This window comes from Podarcis cretensis (genome assembly GCF_951804945.1).
Source record: "Podarcis cretensis genome assembly, chromosome: 16".
In the NCBI taxonomy this organism is placed as follows: domain Eukaryota; kingdom Metazoa; phylum Chordata; class Lepidosauria; order Squamata; family Lacertidae; genus Podarcis; species Podarcis cretensis.
Window position 1 is genome coordinate 21,291,140 of NC_137186.1, and position 19,347 is coordinate 21,310,486.

At 43.2% G+C, this 19,347-nt stretch overlaps 1 protein-coding gene across 1 annotated transcript in view; it reads left to right on the forward strand.

The window, feature by feature from the left end:
* Window positions 1–642: 642 nt before the first annotated feature.
* The window catches only part of MED13L (mediator complex subunit 13L), a 169,932-nt gene continuing 151,227 nt past the window's right edge, over window positions 643–19,347 (forward strand). Inside the window, exon 1 of the mRNA XM_079956280.1 lies at window positions 643–1,573. Coding sequence (XP_079812406.1) covers window positions 1,514–1,573 — 60 coding nt within the window. The 5' untranslated portion in view covers window positions 643–1,513. The remainder of the gene's footprint in view (window positions 1,574–19,347) is intronic.

A 19,347-nucleotide genomic window follows, 5' to 3' on the forward strand; every position in this document is an offset into this window, starting at 1 on the left:
AGAGAAAAAAAGAACACCCACAGCATCTTCTGCACATTTTATCCCCCCACCAAACTACAAGCCCCAGCACCTGTTACAAACTACAGCTTCCAAGATAAATGTGTGTGTTTTTTAAACGCCCGTGCATCCAGAAGGAGAGAGCCCCCTGCGCCTTCTGCACTACAGCAAGGTCGATGCGTCGGTCCTGCTACCTTACTTCTATGGCTAGTTTATCCCTCACCGAACTACACCTCCCTGAACAAACTAAACTTCCCATTTTCACCTTTTCGGGCGAGTGGGAAAACGTGGTTCGCGTGTTTGGTGTGTCCCTGTACCCAGGCGCCTGCTGCCACTTCTGCGCATTCCACTACAGCAAGGTAGTGCCGGCCAGGCAGGGGTTACTTACGGCTGCCTCTCCTGCCGCCGCCGCTCTCTAGTCACTCCAGCTCCGCAGCGCCCCTAGCGGCGGCCGTGGCGAAGGCGAGCGCTTCGTAACAGCGCGCGGGCGCGCCTGAGCTAGAGGAGAGCCGCCGCTCTTCTCATTCCCCCCTCCCTCCTCTCCCCCCCCCGCCTTTCCCCGTCCAGCCGGGAGGCCTGTCCCACGTGGGCCGCGCTGGGCCAATGGCGAGGCGCGGTGCTCCTGGCGGCCGCCATTGCTGTCAGAGCCCAGAGCTGAGGCGAGAGGGCTGTATGTGAGCGTGTGTGTGTGTGTGTGTGTGTGTACATATCTCTATGTACGTTTGAGGCGGCGCTGAGGGAGGAGGGGGGGAAAGCTCCCCGCCGCCGCCGCCGCCGCCGCTGAGGAGAAGAAGAAAAGGAAGAGGAGGAGGGGTGAAAAAATAGAGAGGGGGGGCCAAAAAAGGAGGAGGGAGACTGGTCGGTCGCGCGCACGAGCGGGACCGCGCTTCGACTAATATCCCGGTGACGACTGCGACGACGACGACGACGACGGCGAGGAGCCGGGGCGTGTGTGAGGGAACGAGAAGGAAGCGGGAGGCCCCGTCCTCCTCCGCCCTCCTCCTTCTCCTCCTCCTCCGCCCGTGAAGAAGGAGGACCCACCCGCCGCCGCCGCCGCCGCCGCCGCCTCCTCACATCTCGTCACACCCTCCTCCACCGCCGCCGCCGCCGCACTCCGCTTGCCGTCGCCGCCCGCGCCGATCTTCCTCGTTTTCTTTTTTTTTTTTTTGTGTGCGTGTGTGTTTTGTTTTTCTGCCTGGCGAAGCGGGCGGGCGCCGAGGAGAAGGAAGGCGAGCGAGAGAGCCCGGCCTCGCCCGTGCTGTGTGGCCGGGGTGGGCGAGGCGGCTGAGCGGCGTCTCTCCTCCTTCCTCCGTCTCTCCTCGGAAGAAGCGCGGAGGGAGGGGGGGAGGCCTTGAAAAGAGAGCGGCGGCGGCGGCGGCGGCGCCCCCCCTCGTCTCCACCGGCCGGCCGGGCCCGCCCACCTCGGCCTTCCTGAGACCCCCCCTCCTCCTCTCTCCCCTCCTCCTTCCTCCTCAGACATGCCCCGCTCTGGAGGCCGGGCTCGCCGAGGAGGATCATGACTGCGGTGGCGAACGGGGCGAGCCTGGAGGACTGTCACTCCAACCTCTTCTCCCTGGTGAGTGGCCTTCCTTATCCTCCTTGTTATTTGTGCCTTCAACAATGCGACCCTAAGCCGGGGCTACTCGGGAGCAAGCCCAGGCGCTGCGGGGAGGAAACGCTGGAGGATCCGGCGGTGCTTGAGGAGCTGGAGCCTGCAGCCCGCTGGGCGCTTGACCACCACTCGCACCCCATCGGGGGTGGGTTGGGTGGGGATGAGGCCCACCCGAGCCAAAGCAAGGGAGAAAAATGATAGGGTTTGTAGCAGAGTTAGGATCGTAAGTAGCCTCATGCTGAAGCCTGCGACCCTGTGGGCACTCAGTCCACCTGGGGGTAAGGCCCACGGAGCTCAGGTGGCCAGGCTGAAACAAAGAGAAAATGCCGTTTGTTGTCATTTCCTGCGTGCACACAGGGGTTTTCTTAGGATGGCAGCCGGCTGAGCTTGCAATCCCGTAGGCATTTAACCTCTTGCGGTGGCGGCGGCGGGAAAAGAGAGGTAAAGGCCCACGGAGCTGAGAGGCAGCCGTTCTAGAAGCAGGGAGGAAATGTCGTGGGGCTGATTTCCTGGGGTAAGTACGGTTGCAGCCAGAGGCCCTTACCCTGGAAGCCAAATGTAGAAGCTGCCATGCTAAAACGCGCCTCCTTACTCCCTTGGCAAGTGGGGTTAGGGCTTTGCAGTCTTGGGCACTTGGGGGGGGGGGCAAACCTCTTATATGGGAGGCCGCCATCCTAAAGCACACTTCCTTGGGAGCAAGGCCTGTTTGGATGTAGGCTTTGCTGATGGGTAAACTGTTTCCGTTTGTGCACGTTCATGGGGATGTCAGCTTGCTTCCAGGGTGTGCTTGGACGGCGGCCTTATTGTGCCACCCTGTGCATGCTGTCCTCGGAAGTATGCCGTTGTGCTCGCCGGGAGGCAGCTCCTAAGAGAATCGCAGCTCCATGCTAGACTAAGCAAGGGTTGTTTTCTCCTCTTCTCTCCGGCTATGGACTAGCGGCCTTGCATTGCAATCCTGTGCTCTGTGTTCAGCCTAGGCCAAGTACAAACGTGCGTATAAGCAGCTTTGCCGCCTTTCCGCGGGATCCTAGGCATAGCTGCTCGCAAGCTGGCCTTCCCGTGTTGCTGAGCGGGCATTTCGGCTTTCAGATTCGCAGCGTGACCCTTGCGGTGGTCTGCCAGTGGAGCTTGCTCCCGTGGCAAGCGTGCCTGGGATTGTTGCAAGTCTGAAGGCAGGAAGGGGAGGAGGGGGAGAGTCTGACAAGAGGCAGGGGACGCTGCGAGGCCTGCTTGCTGCTGTTGCTAATGTTTTCCTGCCTCCTGCTGACCCGCTCCCGGCAGCAACTTTCTCGGCCTTTATAGCCTGGGTGTCAAGGCAGTCCTTGGCCCCGACTGCTCTTCCCGCCCCGCTTCCACTCGCCCGCCCCTCTTTCTTGCAAAGGGACTCGCGCAGGGGGGACTGCCGCTTTGCGGCGCCCCCTCCTCTCTCCGTGTTTCCCCTCCGTCTGGTAAGCGGAAAAAGAGTGGAGGTCGGTGGAAGGAAGGCTGACTCTGCTGTCCTGCAATCCAGTTCACGCGCTTGGAGCTGGCTCCTCCCTTTTCTCAGCGCTATGCAAAACAGAGGAGGATTCTCACCCGGGACCCCCGGCAGAAGTCGGCGTGGCTGAGTGAGGAGAGGGGGTGGGAGGAAAACAATGCACCTCCTCCCCTTGCCAGCCAAAACTACAGCTTTTGCTTGGCGTAGGTTCCTGTGTGGTGCCCCGTCTTCCCACATTCAACCTCCACCTCCTCCTCCTCCTGCGGCTGGTAATTGACAACTTTCACTCTGTTACTTGGATTGTGTAACTTGATATGAATGGAGCTGTAAGGGTCAGCTGTTCAGACTGGCAGCTACCTATGGATCTTTTCAGAGAAAGTCAGCTGAACTTGAAAAAGACCAACATTTGTTTCAGGACCAGGTCGTTGATGTTTTCAATCGTTATGCTTTTCTGGCAGGCAGGTGAAAAAGAAGTCTTGGGTTGGGTCTTTTGCCTGGTCAGCTGTCTTCGAGGGAAATGGGTGTACTTAGGGCATGTGCTTGTTTACATCTGCAATTGTTAATTAGTAGCACAAGTTAAAGTAAGTCGAGTGTGAGAAGAGGGGTGCTGAGTATTGCAAGTAGCTCAGAGCAGTGTATCATCTTAATGTGGACTGGAGTTGCAAAAAAGAATGATTATGTTTATTAGAATCAAGGACCTCTGGGTTGCTTATTTCATGGTTTTAAGCTGTTTGGATTGTACAGCAATCTGTTCTAGCTCCCAACAGCAGCACTATAACGCCCCAATTTTATAATAAATAATAAAAGAAAAAAATTGGGATTGGTGGAAAGAGTTAAGAACAGAGAGATATGGAGAAATAGTCATTATTCTTTTATTTACCAGATTTGTAGATAGCCCTTCATAGGGTGATCCCAGGGCAATAGCCAACATGTTACAAAATGTGCAATAATGTAAAATGATATATTAATTAAAAGCAATCATTAAAAAAACCAATCAATAAAAAAATAACAGCATGAGAAAATATAAAGCTTTAACAACTAATTTACCCCCAAATGCCTGGGAGAATAAAAGCATTTCACTTGGCAGAAGAAATGCGTAAGAGTTTCCACCCAACTAAGCCTAGGGGAAGGGAAATGATTCAGTCCCACATTGCAGGTTGGGGTTAATAGGTGGGTGCCAAACCTAAAAAGGCTGAAGTTCAGTCTATATACCCAACATGTGTATTGGAGTTTTTCTAATGGTCCAACGTCACTAAATGCTCTATATAACTAGTCCCTGCAGTAGTGTGATACCCTTTATTGCTGCTGCCCTTCTATCTCTGCCTGATTGTCCTAGAGATAACTGCTTGTGTCTTTAAATAAATATAACTGATATGTCTCTCCGCCATGCATTAGGAAATAGAGATCCTTCTGTTGTCTTTTTAAAGTGGTGGGATGATGTAACTAATGTTTGTTGATTGTAGTTTAAATTATGTAAATCAGTTGGGCTTGCTTGATGTTCCTCAAATTTTTGATACAAATTTAGGAGAGTTATATTGTTTAAAATTGCTTTCTTGCTAATATTTTTATAATAATAATAATTTAATATCTATACCCCGCCCATCTGGCTGGGTTTCCCCAGCCACTCGGAGCGGCTGCCAACCGAATATTAAAAACACAATACAGCATTAAACACTAAAAACTTCCCTAAACAGGGCTGCCTTCAGATGTCTTTTAAAAGTAAGATAGTTGCTTATTGCCTTGACATCTGATGGGAGAGTGTTCCACAGGGCAAGCACCACTACCGAGAAGGCCCTCTGCCTGCTTCCCTGTAACCTGACTTCTTGCAGTGAGGGAACCGCCAGAAGGCCCTCGGCGCTGGACCTCAAGGTCCGGTCTGAATGATGGGGGTGGAGATGTTCCTTCAGGTCAGCACCAACACTTTGAATTGTGCTCGGAAACATACTGGGAGCCATTGCCGATCTCTTAGGACCGGTGTTACTTTGTATGGGCAGCAGATAGGACTGCCAGTGAATGAATTGTGTAGATCAGGGGTCAGCACCCTTTTTCAGCCGTGGGCCAGTCCACCATCCCTCAGACCATGTGGCGGGCCAGAATATATTTTGAAAAAAAAAAAAAAAGAAGAAGAACGCATTCCTATGTCCCACAAATAACCCAGAGATGCATTTTAAATTAAAGGACACTTTCTACTCATGTAAAAACACGCTGATTCCCGGACTGTGGGCCGGATTAGGAAGGCGATTGGGCCGCATCCGGCCCCCGGGCCCTAGGTTGCCTACCCCTGGTGTAGATCTTGCATTCAGTACAGGAATGAAGTCTAGTTCTTTTTCTACTAAATTAGTATGGCTGGGAAGCTAAAGATCATCAGAGTGACTGGGTGTGTACACATGCAGATGTGTATGTGTTCATAGCAGGACATCTGAGTAGAATCAGTTAAGTTTTAAAAGATGATACTCTGGCCCCTCTCTTTAAAAAAAAAAAGTCCACATGAATTCACAGACACTTCTACATAAAATGTGAAAGTATATCTCGTCGTTTGAAAGTTGTCTGTATAGTCATTGGGGCTCAATTCCATGTAATGGGTTGTCTCTGTGAGAAGAATATACTTCTGCTTGTGCAGTGATACTTGAACTTCCTCTTCCCTCTTCTCCCCTGTGAACCCTTAAAATGTGCTTTGGAGGGACCCTCAGGAGCAAATTTTAGAGTGCAAGAGGGGAAGAAGAAGAAGAAGGTGAAGTCCCATTGCATTAGAAGAAGAAGCCCACTCATGCATTTTTTATTCTGTCCAATATGTTTAGATCTGGGGTGCCAACATTATTTACAATATTGAATTTATATCTCATCCTTCTTCCCAATTGGAGTGTATCAATGCCTGATTCTATGCATTCTCTTAGGTACTCTTACTGGGCACAATGGGGCCTACCTCCTATTAATTCAGGATTACAGCCTGAAAAAGTGTAGTGTGTATCAGAAAATATTAAAACCTAAACTTAAGACGTTTTTCTCCCACATGCTTATTGGTCTTATAATGATAATGATAATAATGTTATTATTTGTACCCCACCCAACTTATTGGGTTGCCCCAGCACAATAAAAATACTTTATATTTTAAAATGCTAATGGATTAAAATAATGTTGCCCAATTTATTTAAAAAGTGGTCTTGCTTTCAACAATGCCTCAAATTGCATTGTAGTAGAATTTGTGTTTAAACCCACCTTTGTCATGAATGAATGCAAGTGATGCGATTGCTGCAATGTGACTAATTTGAAAAGGGTTCATCCTCTTACTGATTAAATATATCCCTGTCTCATGCATCTCTACCCAGAAGCAAGTCTCGCATATTCTTTGCTAAGTGTGCATTTGATTGCCATTATACGCTTTTTTGTTGTACAAGAATCCTGCCCATATTACACAAAGCAATGTTTGTCTCTTAACCTTGGCGAAGTTTTTTTTTTAATTGAACAGATATTGAGCATATGGAAACAAAGAACAATCATGCTGCAGTTGCTAAATCTGAGGGGTTTCTGTATAAGCAAGCATATGGTTTCTGCCACCATGGGGTAAACACAGTAATGGACTCTTAACTTGAGCAGAGAACATCAAAACTTGTATGTTCGTCTAGTTTTTATTGCACTACATTTGTGTGTGAGTGTTTTCATAACAAGGATCTGATGATTCACAATAATGTGTTTCAATACATCACTTATGGTATTGTTGACATATATGAAATAATAAATAGAAAATACAGTGAAAACTATGAAGTACTTCATAAATGTTAATTTGTTAGGGTTTCTTTTATAATTTAAAAATGAGATCAGAATACTTAACATTTACCCAAAAGCCAAACTTTATAAAGGTTAAAGCTACCCTGGATTGTATAATAAAAAAGATACCCTCAATGCTTGATTGATTTCTAAATAACACAAGTTTATAATAGAGAATGGATTTCTCATTGCTCACAAAGTATTTCCAGAGTGCAGGAGACTCCTTGTGCCTGGGAAGTTGTCCCCGCTGGCTCCTTTGGGAGCTATGTGGTTAATTTTACTAAGCATTTTTAAGAACGTGATATTTTGTCCTTTTGTTCAAGAGCCAACTTTAAAGGAGTATTATGAAAAGGCAGCCTGTTTCTACGAAGATGAACAGGAATGATTATGTGATTGGAACATTCAGGACCTGATGTTTTTAATGTAGTGATTTGTGCATAGTTAATACAGTTTCACAGAAAGATACAAACTTGAGGGAAATCCCCCCCCCCTGAGATTCTTAGAGTAGATCTACACCATACATTTAAATCACTTGACTTCTCCCAGAGTATCCAAGGAACTGCAGTCCTCCCCAGAACTACAATTCCAAGCACTCTTAACAGATTACAGTTCCCACTTGCTTTAAATTACGTACTTGTTTTAAATATGTGTTAGATGAACTTTGGCTGTGTGGTGTGGATCGGCTCTCAGTTAGGTTATGCTGGGATTTTTTCTTCCTACTGAAATAGAGTGCCTTTTCAAATGCTGATTTTTTGTAATCTCAGACCACGTGACTGATATTGTTTGGATGATTTTTTAAGGTTCTGATTTTCACTTCTCGATTCATACCATTATCACCACCAGTACATAGTATTTCTTATTAAATGGGCAGCACCAGCTCTTCCTTCAGGCAACTCAGTGCTTATATGCTTTTTCTGTGAAAATGCAAAAGATTTGTGGGTTATATGATGATCTGATTGTTTCAGATGAAATGCAGATATTTCCATTGATTCCTTATACTTAACTGATATGCTGTGTAAAACATACTTTTATGTAGCACACTCTTGTTAAAAGCTTGGTATAGTGTCTGATACTTTTACTGTTCTTAGCCGATAACACTTCCAGTCTTTTACTGCAATCCTGATTACAGACAAGTTCTTGCTGATCTGTGGGATTTCACAATCCTAACTCTTCAGCATTGCAGCATATGCCTTCTTTGTTTGGTAGGAAACAGTTTTATGTAGCTCTAGACTTGTCGGTTCTGTTCCTTTGATCTCGGCTTGGAAACTACAGGCGATACTTGTTTTGCGTGGGGATTCCCTTCCAGACCCCTACACGCATCGGTGGAGCACATGTAAGCTCTCTCTGCCCCTTTTCATTACATCTTTACGACGTTTTGGGGCTACTTCAGGATTTGGTACCGTTCACGTGTGCACGGTCACACGTCATTTTGATGCGCCTATATCGGTTGCTGCCTGTATTGAGAATGAGTTCAGTTTAAAAATTACATTGAGGATGCATTATTGAAACTATATTTATGTCTCATCTGTGGAACTTGGTGCTGCAGACTTTAGTTGCATGAATAAAAGACAATAAATTACCTGTTTACCTATGTCAAAATGTAAGCTGACATCTTTACATTTCATTTCTTCATAGATCTAATGAATATGAAATATCCATGCTATAGTAAGAGGTGTTAAAATCCCTTTGCAAGTGACGTAATATTAAGAGCCTTTTGCCTGTATCTTGAGAGTGGTTCCTGCAATAGAGACTCAGTGGGGAGGGTTTTGTAAAAATGTCTACACACTGGAAATGAGGAAATAATACTTTTATTTTTGCTTTTGGGTGAATCAGTGGTGACTGTTCTGTTGTTCAACTGAAAGCATGGTTCTCATCAAAAATTTGATTGCAGGCTAGGAGCATAGAGCCAAGTGTGAGGTGGACATCTGAAGGAGGCATAAAGAATTGACTGGTGGTGCTCAGCCCTTTTCTATAACTCCCCTTAGGTTTTGTGTGTTCCTTTAAGACACCTCTCCAATGTTCTCAAAATGTTTCAGACAACCAACTCCCATCAGCTGCTGGTAGCATGCCCAGCATAATTCTATCTGCCCTGGCATCATACAGCTGTGCTGCATGGCGCTGATGAGAGTTGTCCAAAACAACTTGGAGGGTCACCATGTTTGTCTCAGCTGCTTTAGGTGTAGAAAAAGCACCTTCCTTTTCATAGGTAGTTAAGAATATTTGAAGTAGGAATTTGAATACAGTCCTTGCCTACTCAACTGAAGGGCTGTAACTCCCTGGGTAGTGCATCTGCTTTGTATGCAGAAGGTCCCAGTTAAATCCCCAATGACATTTCTAGGTGGGCTGGGGGAATATCCTGGAGAGCTGCTGGCAGTCGGAGCAGACCAAACTGAGCTAGATGAGCTAGCAACTTATTCTGTAAGAATTATGTGTTTACTTTGATATTGTTGCATTCTATTGAGGTTTCTCTTCCCGGCTGTGGGAAGAGAATTTCTAGGGATGTGGGAAAACACTTCTTTTCTCCTTCCTTTTGAGTGGATTATTGGTGGAGCAGAGACAAATATTTATTCCACGTCTTGCTGGGACAAGGAGTGGGGATGCTAGTTTGTTACTTTCTCCTCCCACCCCTGTTGATTTTGACAAGTTTGTTTATTTTTAATAAACAAAATATACCCCTCTCTTCAGCAGGTGGGTTTCAAAACAGCTTGTAACAACGAAATGAAAAATATACAAAACTTTAAAATGTAAATTAAACCTCCCAAATGTATTTAGTTGTAACTGAACCTCCCAAATGTATTTATTAGGAATTAGAATATATATAAGCTTAATTGAAAAATTCCATAAGCGGTGTACATAAAACAATATCAAACAATAAATTTTAATGTACAGATACACTAAGCAGCATTTCAAAACAAGTATAACTGAAGTGTATGTGCAGAGATAGGCCTGCTGAAATATCTTTTTAGGCAGACACAGGTGTTACCACAGTTTGACAAAAGTTTTTTGAATTTTTTTTACTATGGTGGTTGCCATTGACTTACGAAAATGTATGCTTGTGTGATTCATTTTATTAATTACTTGGTGATACATGATGCAGACCTAAAATACCCAGTGAATTTTGATAGCTTAGTTAACTGGACCATTTTATACCAGGCTCTTGATAAAAGTTTTGCTGCCGTGCTTCAGGTTGCTCTTCCTGGTGAGAGTGCAGATGCCCATGTACGAGCTGGCAGGGTTGAGTTCCCTCTTGGACTGTCACAGGTGCCTGGCAATGTTGTTAGAGAAATTGATTCAGGTTTCCCAGGGCAAGGATCAAGAGCTCCTTGGCACAGGGAAAAGTGGGGAATATAGCAGACTCTTCCTCTTTAGTATAAGATCAGCAGAGCTCTAGTGGGGAATGGGTTTCAGGAGAGGTCTCCCTGGGAGAATTGGGGCAGGCACCTAGTAAAGTTATCTTTTGTTGCATATCCATCTGCTCCATGACAACTTGAGATACATGATCCAGTAGGTTTTGTTCTAGTTGAGTCTACTGATAAATTGTCTTGATGTTGTGGTAGTTTTATGGAAACTATTCTGAATGAAATTAGATAAGGATTTCCACACTTCTTTCAGTCTACTGTGCTGCTGACCAGGATTGTTTTTGCAGGTGGCTTCTGTTCTGTTTCATTCTCTTTCGGAAGGCAATTTATATTAATGTGTGACTTTAAAAACCTGAAGTAGGCGAAGAGAAACAATTTAACAAACTTCTTATCTGCACCTCTCACCTTGTCTTGTTGCCTTGTCCCTCCTGCCACTGTTGAATTCTTTTGGGCACATGAATAAGGAATTCTGAGCCAGGAGGGTTGTAAGCTTATGATACTATCTGTGAGAGCAAGTATCATGTTGCTAGTGTCAAATTTGTTTGGTTCCTGCATTCCTGATCTGTGTTGACCTCCGAAAACACTGCACTGCAACATTTCACTAAGCTGAGTTAATGAGAATTTAGACATTTCGTCAGGATACCCCAGACAGGGCAGTGTTTTCCAGATGTTTACTTAAGGGTGCATGATGGAAGAAAATCTCATTGGCTGTTTGTTTTTATGACTTAGAGAATTATTTGTGACTGAAGTGTTAGCGTTCAGGGACTCAGTAGCTTTTATCTGAAATCATTTTTGGATTTCAGATTGTGTGTAAGTAGCCTAAGCTTTAATCAGAGCTAAACTAATTTACTCTGTGCATTAAATCTAGCAACATGTGATAGTGTTGTAATGCTCCCACTGACTGATCTTTTGACAGCTACTTAATAGTCTCCATAGCTAAAGAATATGATTTTGCTTAATGATGGTGCCTTGTTTTTAAGATATTGGCAATAATTCCATATGTATATGTGCATCCTACTAACCCATGTACTCATATGTGATGCATATATGTACGGTATATGGTATATGGCCATTGTCAATTTCCTCTTAATCTTTATCAACTTTCATACTACTTTTTACAAAAGTCATCTGCTGGAATTGCAGTGTGCAAAAATGTTGTCTGCTGGAATTGTTGTGTGCTTACTAGAGGTGTGGACTTTGTGATAGAATTCAAAATTGGAATAGGTTTCTGGAGAACTTTGTAACAAAGCCCAATTGGGGATAATAAATGTAAATGTTGTGATAATGTACATGCAATCCATGTACTGAGATGGGTTTTTTTAATGTGAGGGACTGATACTTTATGGTACAGAAGAGCTTATTACCTCTTTGAGAGGATGACTACATCATGTAACCACATAACAAGCATAAGATGCCATTGGTTGCTTCTTAAACAGTTCTTGTGTGTATGATCAGGCACTTACTTTGCAGGATGTTTGGTGCCCTGGCTACTTGCCCATTTCTCTGGATTGAGGCCACAGCCTTAAATGAATATATCAAACAAATGAAGGCTGCAATCCTAAACACATTTACTAGAAAGAAAGCCCCATTGAACACAATAGTACTTACTTCTCAGTAAACCTAAATAGGATTGCACTGAACACTGCTTAAAGCTTGAAGCAGCATTCTTGGCACACTGGAATAATGTTATACCTCATTTTTCCTGCTTCTTTCATGCAGCTCAGCAGTGTTGCCGCTCAGTAGGAGTCTTTCCCTGATGGCATCATTGTGCCTCAGGGAATAGTATATACGCAATTCTATTTTTAGGGAGAGGGTTATAAGTTGTGATCTTAAAGGATTTTAAAAACCCTACTTGCCTATATGCTTATCTGTATGCTCCTTGGCTTGACATAGTGGAACTCCCCTAGGATGCAGCTTTTGAAAAAAACCTCAGTTCTCTTTTGTCATTCTTTAGACCACAGGACTTCCTGGTCTTCTTTTATCTCTCTCCTCCCTTTATGGTGATAGCTTTGAGCACTTATACTGAATAGAAGAGAGGAGCACTATTTCTCTCTCTCTCTCTCTCTCTCTCTCTGTGTGTGTGTGTGTGTGTGTATCTATGTGTGGGATGGGCAGAAAGTAGATCAGGATCTGCTGGTATATTTCTGGTAGATTGGCGAGGTTTTCCGGCTCCATATTGTTTAAAAATAGCAATAGCAAAACAACTTTTGCCACCTAAAACTAGACAGAAGAAATGAAGAAAGCTAAGCAGGAGTGTGAGATAGGACTGGGATCTCATTTCAGTGTTCATGCTGAAGACCAAATCCAAGGCTCACAATGCACTCAGGGATGTTACATGGAAAAAATATGAGAGACATTACACATACTTCTGTAAATCAAGAAAATCTTTAATTAAAAAAACCAACAACAATGCACTCAGGGTACCTTGAAACAACATTAGTGCTAATGACTTTTGCACCTTGTTACGTTGCATTTTTTTTGCATCTGTATTTTGTAAAAAAAAGTTAAGCCTGATGAATGCTCCCATTATGATGCATATATAATTAGCTCGGGGGTTGTCAACATTTTTGAACAAGTGGGCATGCTTCAAGTGCTATGGGGTCCAGTTTGAAAATGGCTACCGTGGGGGTGTGGCATAACACAAAATGGCTGCCATGGCGTAACATAAAGTCCTGATTGTGGAGATGATGATGATGATTACTTATTCAACTTATATACCACCCTATACCCGGAGGTCTCAGGGCGATTCACAACAAGACCACAACATATAAAATCAAACCAAAAGCAATAACCCAGTAACGCCCCCCCCCGCCACATTCTGAAAGGGTGTTGGATGTCAATAAGATCAACCCAAGGCCTGGTTAAAAAGGAACATTTTTGTCTGGTGCCTAAAGGTGTATAATGAAGGCGCCAGGAGAACTTCCCTGGGGAGAGCATTCCATACACGGGGAGTCACTGAAGAGAAGGCCCGTTCTTCTCTTGCCACCCTCTGGACCTCTTGAGGAGGAGATAGAGGTGTTAAAGGCACATGAGCACTGTTCCCCCTCATGCCAGTCCTAAACCCAAGCCTAGGCTGCCATCCTGTGCCCATTAACTCCATTAAACATAAAGAGGCTTCTTTCTGAAGTAGATATATATACAATTTTACTGTAAGTTAGCTATGTAGTGAATTCTTAATGAGTTCCTGGACATCACCTCCTGCACAGCAGGCGACATGGCTCATTGCAGAGTTTTCACATTGTGCGTTTGACATTCTTTTTAATATTCACCCACATTTGATTGCTTAGTAGTATTTGCAGAAAATAACATATTGTGTGTACCTGATCTCAGATGAACCACCCCACAGGAAAGATGCATCCCGGTTGCTAGGAAAAAAGGGAAGAGCAAACTAGGGAGATTCCAAAGACTACTAGAAAACAAAACAGAAGCAGGAAATGTGCTCTAAAGAGGAGGGGAAAACAAAAGCTTTTTGGGAATCCAGGGATTCTTATTGCCTGATGTCCGACTCACTTATCAATCACAGATCTGACTTCACACATTGGCTGAAAACACTGGCAGGTGGGAGCGGCCAGGCTGGCTTATTTCGCAGAAACCGCTTCAAAGAGTACCCACCCTTCATAACCTCTTTTTTTTGTAGTGCTAGTGGCTTCCTTTTTTATTTTCTAATTTTTTAAAAAAGCAGGCTGTCATGGTTGTTGAGTTGGTGCCCCCCCTCGAGTTAACATATGGTAGAACAGTTCTCAGGCTCTCTTGTATCAAATTTGGTTGATGTGGAATGTAACTTTGACCTAATTACTATATTACAATAGAATTTTTTTCTGCGTTGAAAAAGAGTTCTAGAAAAAGATGCTGGAATGCTGTGCAATTCTAGTTTTCTTTTGAAAATGCAGTCTTAACTGCATGTCGGACTTGGAGCCATTTCCTGGATCATTGCCAATGCAGCAGTTCCCCCCCTCCCCCATTTCTAAAGGTTATTTAAAGTCTTCTTACTGTAGTTGTGTAGATGTCTCTAACATCAGTTTGCTAGATGTATTCCAGTCTCAAAATGCATAATTGGGCACAACCAGCAGTAGTACATGTTGGGTTTGTCTGTTTGGGATCACTCATGGAAACCTCTGGAATTTAAGTGCATGGTCAAGCACTTAGCTGTTGTTAGATTGATATCCTAGGGACCATAGGCCAGGCAGGCTTTAATGTGTATTCTTGCATTTCTAGTTTTTCTGCTAAAATGGGGGGGGGGGGGGAGGACTGAAAAGATTCTCTTTTGTGGCACTGCATGATGAGATGACTGCAATTCTTGGAGCTAAGTATTGCTACAGAAAATACAATTTCCTTTCTCCTAAAAGTTGTGTAATAGCTAGCCATCTTGCTACATGCAAATGCCTAAAAATGGCAAGAGAGCAGAGGTGTAGGGAATTATCAGGAGATCAAACACTGAGCCACTTGCAGCCCTTCCCTGTGAAGGTGTGGGTGTGGAAGTGGAAGTGGGAGGAAACATTTTTTAAAAGCTCTTTGAGGACAGCAGATTTAATTGTGTGTTACTCCTGCTAATTTCATGCAGAACCATAACATTTAGGTATAGTTCTGATTTGCAGGACACTCTTTCGGCTGAAGGGACGCAGGTGGCGCTGTGGGTTAAAGCCTCAGCGACTAGGACTTGCCGATCGAAAGGTCGGCGGTTCGAATCCCTGCGGCGGGGTGCGCTCCCGCTGCTCGGTCCCAGCGCCTGCCAACCTAGCAGTTCGAAAGCACCTCCGGGTGCAAGTAGATAAATAGGGACCGCTTACCAGCGGGAAGGTAAACGGCGTTTCCGTGTGCGGCTCTGGCTCGCCAGATGCAGCTTTGTCACGCTGGCCACGTGACCCGGAAGTGTCTCCGGACAGTGCTGGCCCCTGGCCTCTTGAGTGAGATGGGCGCACAACCCCAGAGTCTGTCAAGACTAGCCCGTACGGGCAGGGGTACCTTTACCTTTACATTACCTTTCAGCTGAAACTGGTGACTTTTTATTTTTATTGTTATTGGTGGTGGTATTGTGGTACTGATAATTTTTAAAATAACTGACCTGGTCCATCTAATTGTGAACTTTCAAATTAATAATAGAATGTATCTGAGTAAACCTGTACTGTGTAGCAAAATGTCACCCAATATAGAGAACACTTTTTAAATCAGTTACAAGATTTTAAAATCAGTGTACTATATCTGATTAATGAACAAATTATTACAGCCCTACTTTTTTCGTTTCCACCCTTCTTAAACTGAAACTGAGGACAAATAATGTTTTCACTGTCTGGAAATCCTGTAGGAGCATAGCGCCTTATACCAAGTTCATCCATCTGTCTCATTATTGTCTTCACTCACTGGCTGTAGCTTTCCAGGGTTTCAGATGGGAATCTTTTCCAGCCCTTTTAACTACAGGCTAGGCTTGAACCTGGGACCTTTTACATGCAAAGCATATGCTCTTCCACTGAGCTATGGCTTTCTTCTCACTGTGTTTACAAAGGTAACGTGATGCTGGTGATGTGCAATTTGTGTGTACTGTATGTACTCGAGTGTAGGCCGAGCTCCTGACAGTTTTCTCCCTCACAAAAAGGAGGGTGCGTGCAGAGTGCTTGCGCAAATTGGGCATCTGCATGTATCAACTGTGTGATGCATTACTTTTTATGTATAGCGGGATATGCACAAATTCCTACCTCTTTCCACTACATATACTAGTGTAAGCTTTAACTTTTATTGTGCAAAATGATTTTTTAAAAATGCCATATCAAAGTAGTAACTTTCTCTGCTTCTGGCTGTTTGTATGGTTTGGAAACTGTCTTTGTCACCTGGGTGTCCAGGAATCTGAAATACTACTTCAGCTAACGCAGGGCTAGCACCTTAAGCATAGAAATAATTGTCCAGTTCAGTATTCAGTGATTTCATTAAATCCAAGTCAGGTCAAATGGCAAGGCCAGGATGCAGAAATTATGGTTGATCTCGGTAGCCAGCTATTACTTTCTGTTAGCCAGCTGTTAAGTTCAGTTCCATCCTGATAGCAACATTACATGTATTGCCAAAACACATAACAATTTTATCTGATGGAATGATGTTATGTATAATAATGTGGGTTGATAACTACATGAGCATTTAATATGAAATTCACTTTATGTGTTTCCTTTCTCCCTTTAAAGGCTGCATATTTATTATATACAGTATTTGTATTTGGAGCTCAAATATTACACTGACATTTTTGGGTACATAACTCAAAATGTGGGGAAAGTGTAGTGTCTGGCCAGCATTGACTGTTTGAGTTTCTTGTCTAAATATTTTATTTCAACACTGAGTAAGGAATTCTACCCTTTTCCAGAAGTAGGAGACTTGTGACATCATGCATCAAGCAGCGGATTGGATCTAGTAATTTACAACCCCCCCCCCCAAAAAAAATTCTAATTCTGTCTTAGAGATGTACCCCTTTTTGTGGCGTGGCTTCATTGGTTATAGTATACTTTTCAGTAGCCATTTTCTAAGCTAGATCATTGAAACTCTGTCCACAGGGGTTGGAAAAGCTGTAATTTTGAGCTGTATTCTTTCTTCAGTTTTTCTTATGAAACCAGATTTTAATGTACTTCATTCAAGTCTCTCAAAATTGCCTCCATTTGTGTGTGTGTGTAAAAGTCTGTTCAGAAGAAAAAAATAATCTGTAAAATTTCTGTCTACAAACTTTGGCAGCTCCACAACTTTCTTCTAGGTTTCAGTACTATGCATACTTACCTGAAAGTAAGCATTGCTGCCTGAGTAAGCATGCATTTGATCAGGCTGTAAAACGCGCTGAGCATTTGCTTAACAAAACTCTTTTCTGCCAGCTGTAATACTATTTTTCCACTTATAATAACCAGCTAAATGATCTAACAAAGAAGTCCTGCTGTTTCAAAATGCTTGCTTTGTTCATTTTGTTTCATAACCATAACCATAAGAAAATAATACATATAAAATTACTGCAGTAAATATGCTGCTAAGTACATATGATAAACCAAGCAGTAATAAAGTCAGCATGTTGTTGCAGCATAGAAAACATACGGTTGTATCTTATCATTAAAGTTAATATTCCAGAAGTTTATGAACAGATTCAATAAATCTGATATATATATATATATGTGTATATATATATATATATATATATATATGATATACCATTGTCATTTAAAGTGTGATATCCCTTTTTTTAATGCTATTCTAAAATTTCAGGGATGGGTGTAATTTTCAGATTCTAAATCTGTAGTGTCTACTTATCCTGCTAAGTACTTTTTATGATATATCCTTAATTCTCCCTAACACTTCATCTCCAAAGCCTTTGCATATCTGAACAAACCTTAACACTCTATCTCCAACACTTACCTGTCATATTTGTGTATATTTTACTATAGTAAGGTGCCATTAATAAATGTTTTTAATCAAATATATATATATTTCAAATTAGCACTAATCAGCCTAATTGACACATTGTTAAATATCCGAATCCACTCTTTTTCAGGTATTTTGTTGTTTAAAAATCTTTACCTCCCCACACCCGCAGGCCTGAATCCAAAATCATTGTATATATTTTACTCAGTGCTTTTTTCTGGGGGGTACGCATACCCCTAAGCATTTTGTGAATCTTAAGTTTGGCCTCATTGAGGGGCAGTATTTCAATATGAATAGGAAAATGAGAGTACCCCTAAACATTTTTTAAAAGAAAAAAAGCACTGATTTTACTTATGAGATTAGGACAACAGAACAAGTTCTTCAGCGAATGCTTTAAACTGGTAGGAGTCTTGTTACAAAATAGTGAGAAATAGCCTGCCCTGCACGTTTCTTCACCTTTCTCTGTGGGGTTTGCATACTCAACTATCAAACCCTTCCCCACTGTAGAAACTTCTAGCTTTTGTGGGGTTAAAATGAAGGCTGTACAAAGATAATTGTCACATATTTTGCTCCACCCACTTTTGCCTCTGCCCCTGGCACGTTTCAGCTAGAAGGTTGTCTGTGAGGGAATATAGCCATTGGACTGAAAATGACCCCCCTCCTCTGTTTTCTAGCAAGTACGGGCTGAGGAAATGCTCACCTGGGGATACCCTCCCTGCTAGGCCTTATTAGCAAAGCTAACTTGTGCGACCATCCAGTACAGCTTGAGAGTGACTTTCCCAGCTTCCTGTTTCCCCACACCTGTAGAATTTATGCTTATGATCCAAGCAGTAGGACCTTGGAAGCTTGCCTGCGTTGGGTGGAGCAGTTTCTCTGGTGTCCTGACAAGTTCACTGGTTTGCATTGCACAATAAGCTGTCGTTTCAACTACTGTATTTGCTTTTTTCCTCAGTCCACTCTATCTGGAGCGTGGAACAAATGCCTCTAAAGACACTTCAATTCAGAGGGATTAAATGATAAGATTATGATGATGATTAAAATTAGAACAGCCCAGAGCCCTTCTTACAGAATTCTAATATTCACATGATTTTACAGATCTGGTCTCTAAAGTACATAGTAAGCTCATTGTAGCTCTATTTTTAGAAAAAGTGGGTTTTGTTGAAAAGGTCAGTATACACTACTTACAGTGATAATTTTAAAAATATAAAATGGTAATGAAACCTTAAACTCTGTTGGTTGCCAAATGATTGGTGAACTCTTAGCTTCAAAATCCTATAATATTTTCTAAGGCAGTTGTTACTTAATGAGTTGGTTGTGCCTATGTGAAATCTGTTTACCTGGTAGGAAGCTTTAGCATCCAGACTCTTTCAAGTAAAGTTTGGAAATAGTTCAGTTCTGTTGGAAGGCTCGTAAAAATGCTTCCAGTAGCAATTGATTAAAGTTTAATGCCCACGGTCCTGAAAAGTTTCGTTTGGCTGTTGTTCCTGGCGAGTAGCCTGCTTCTAGTTTTCATGCCCATTCTTTGTCACCCAGTCAGCCATTGCTATAAATTTGATAACTGTTTTGAACTTAAATACACTTACAAGCACTTATAGAGCGCTGACAAATTATTTGTCATTTTGCCAAACGCCTTAACAAATACTTTGTCTTACAAGCAGGCATTTTAGTGTTAACAGGGACATGAACTGCTTTGTCAGGTGTGCCGATACTTTAGCCAATTCTGAAACTGGTTTCTGCTTGCCCTGGGGCTGGTTTAGTTC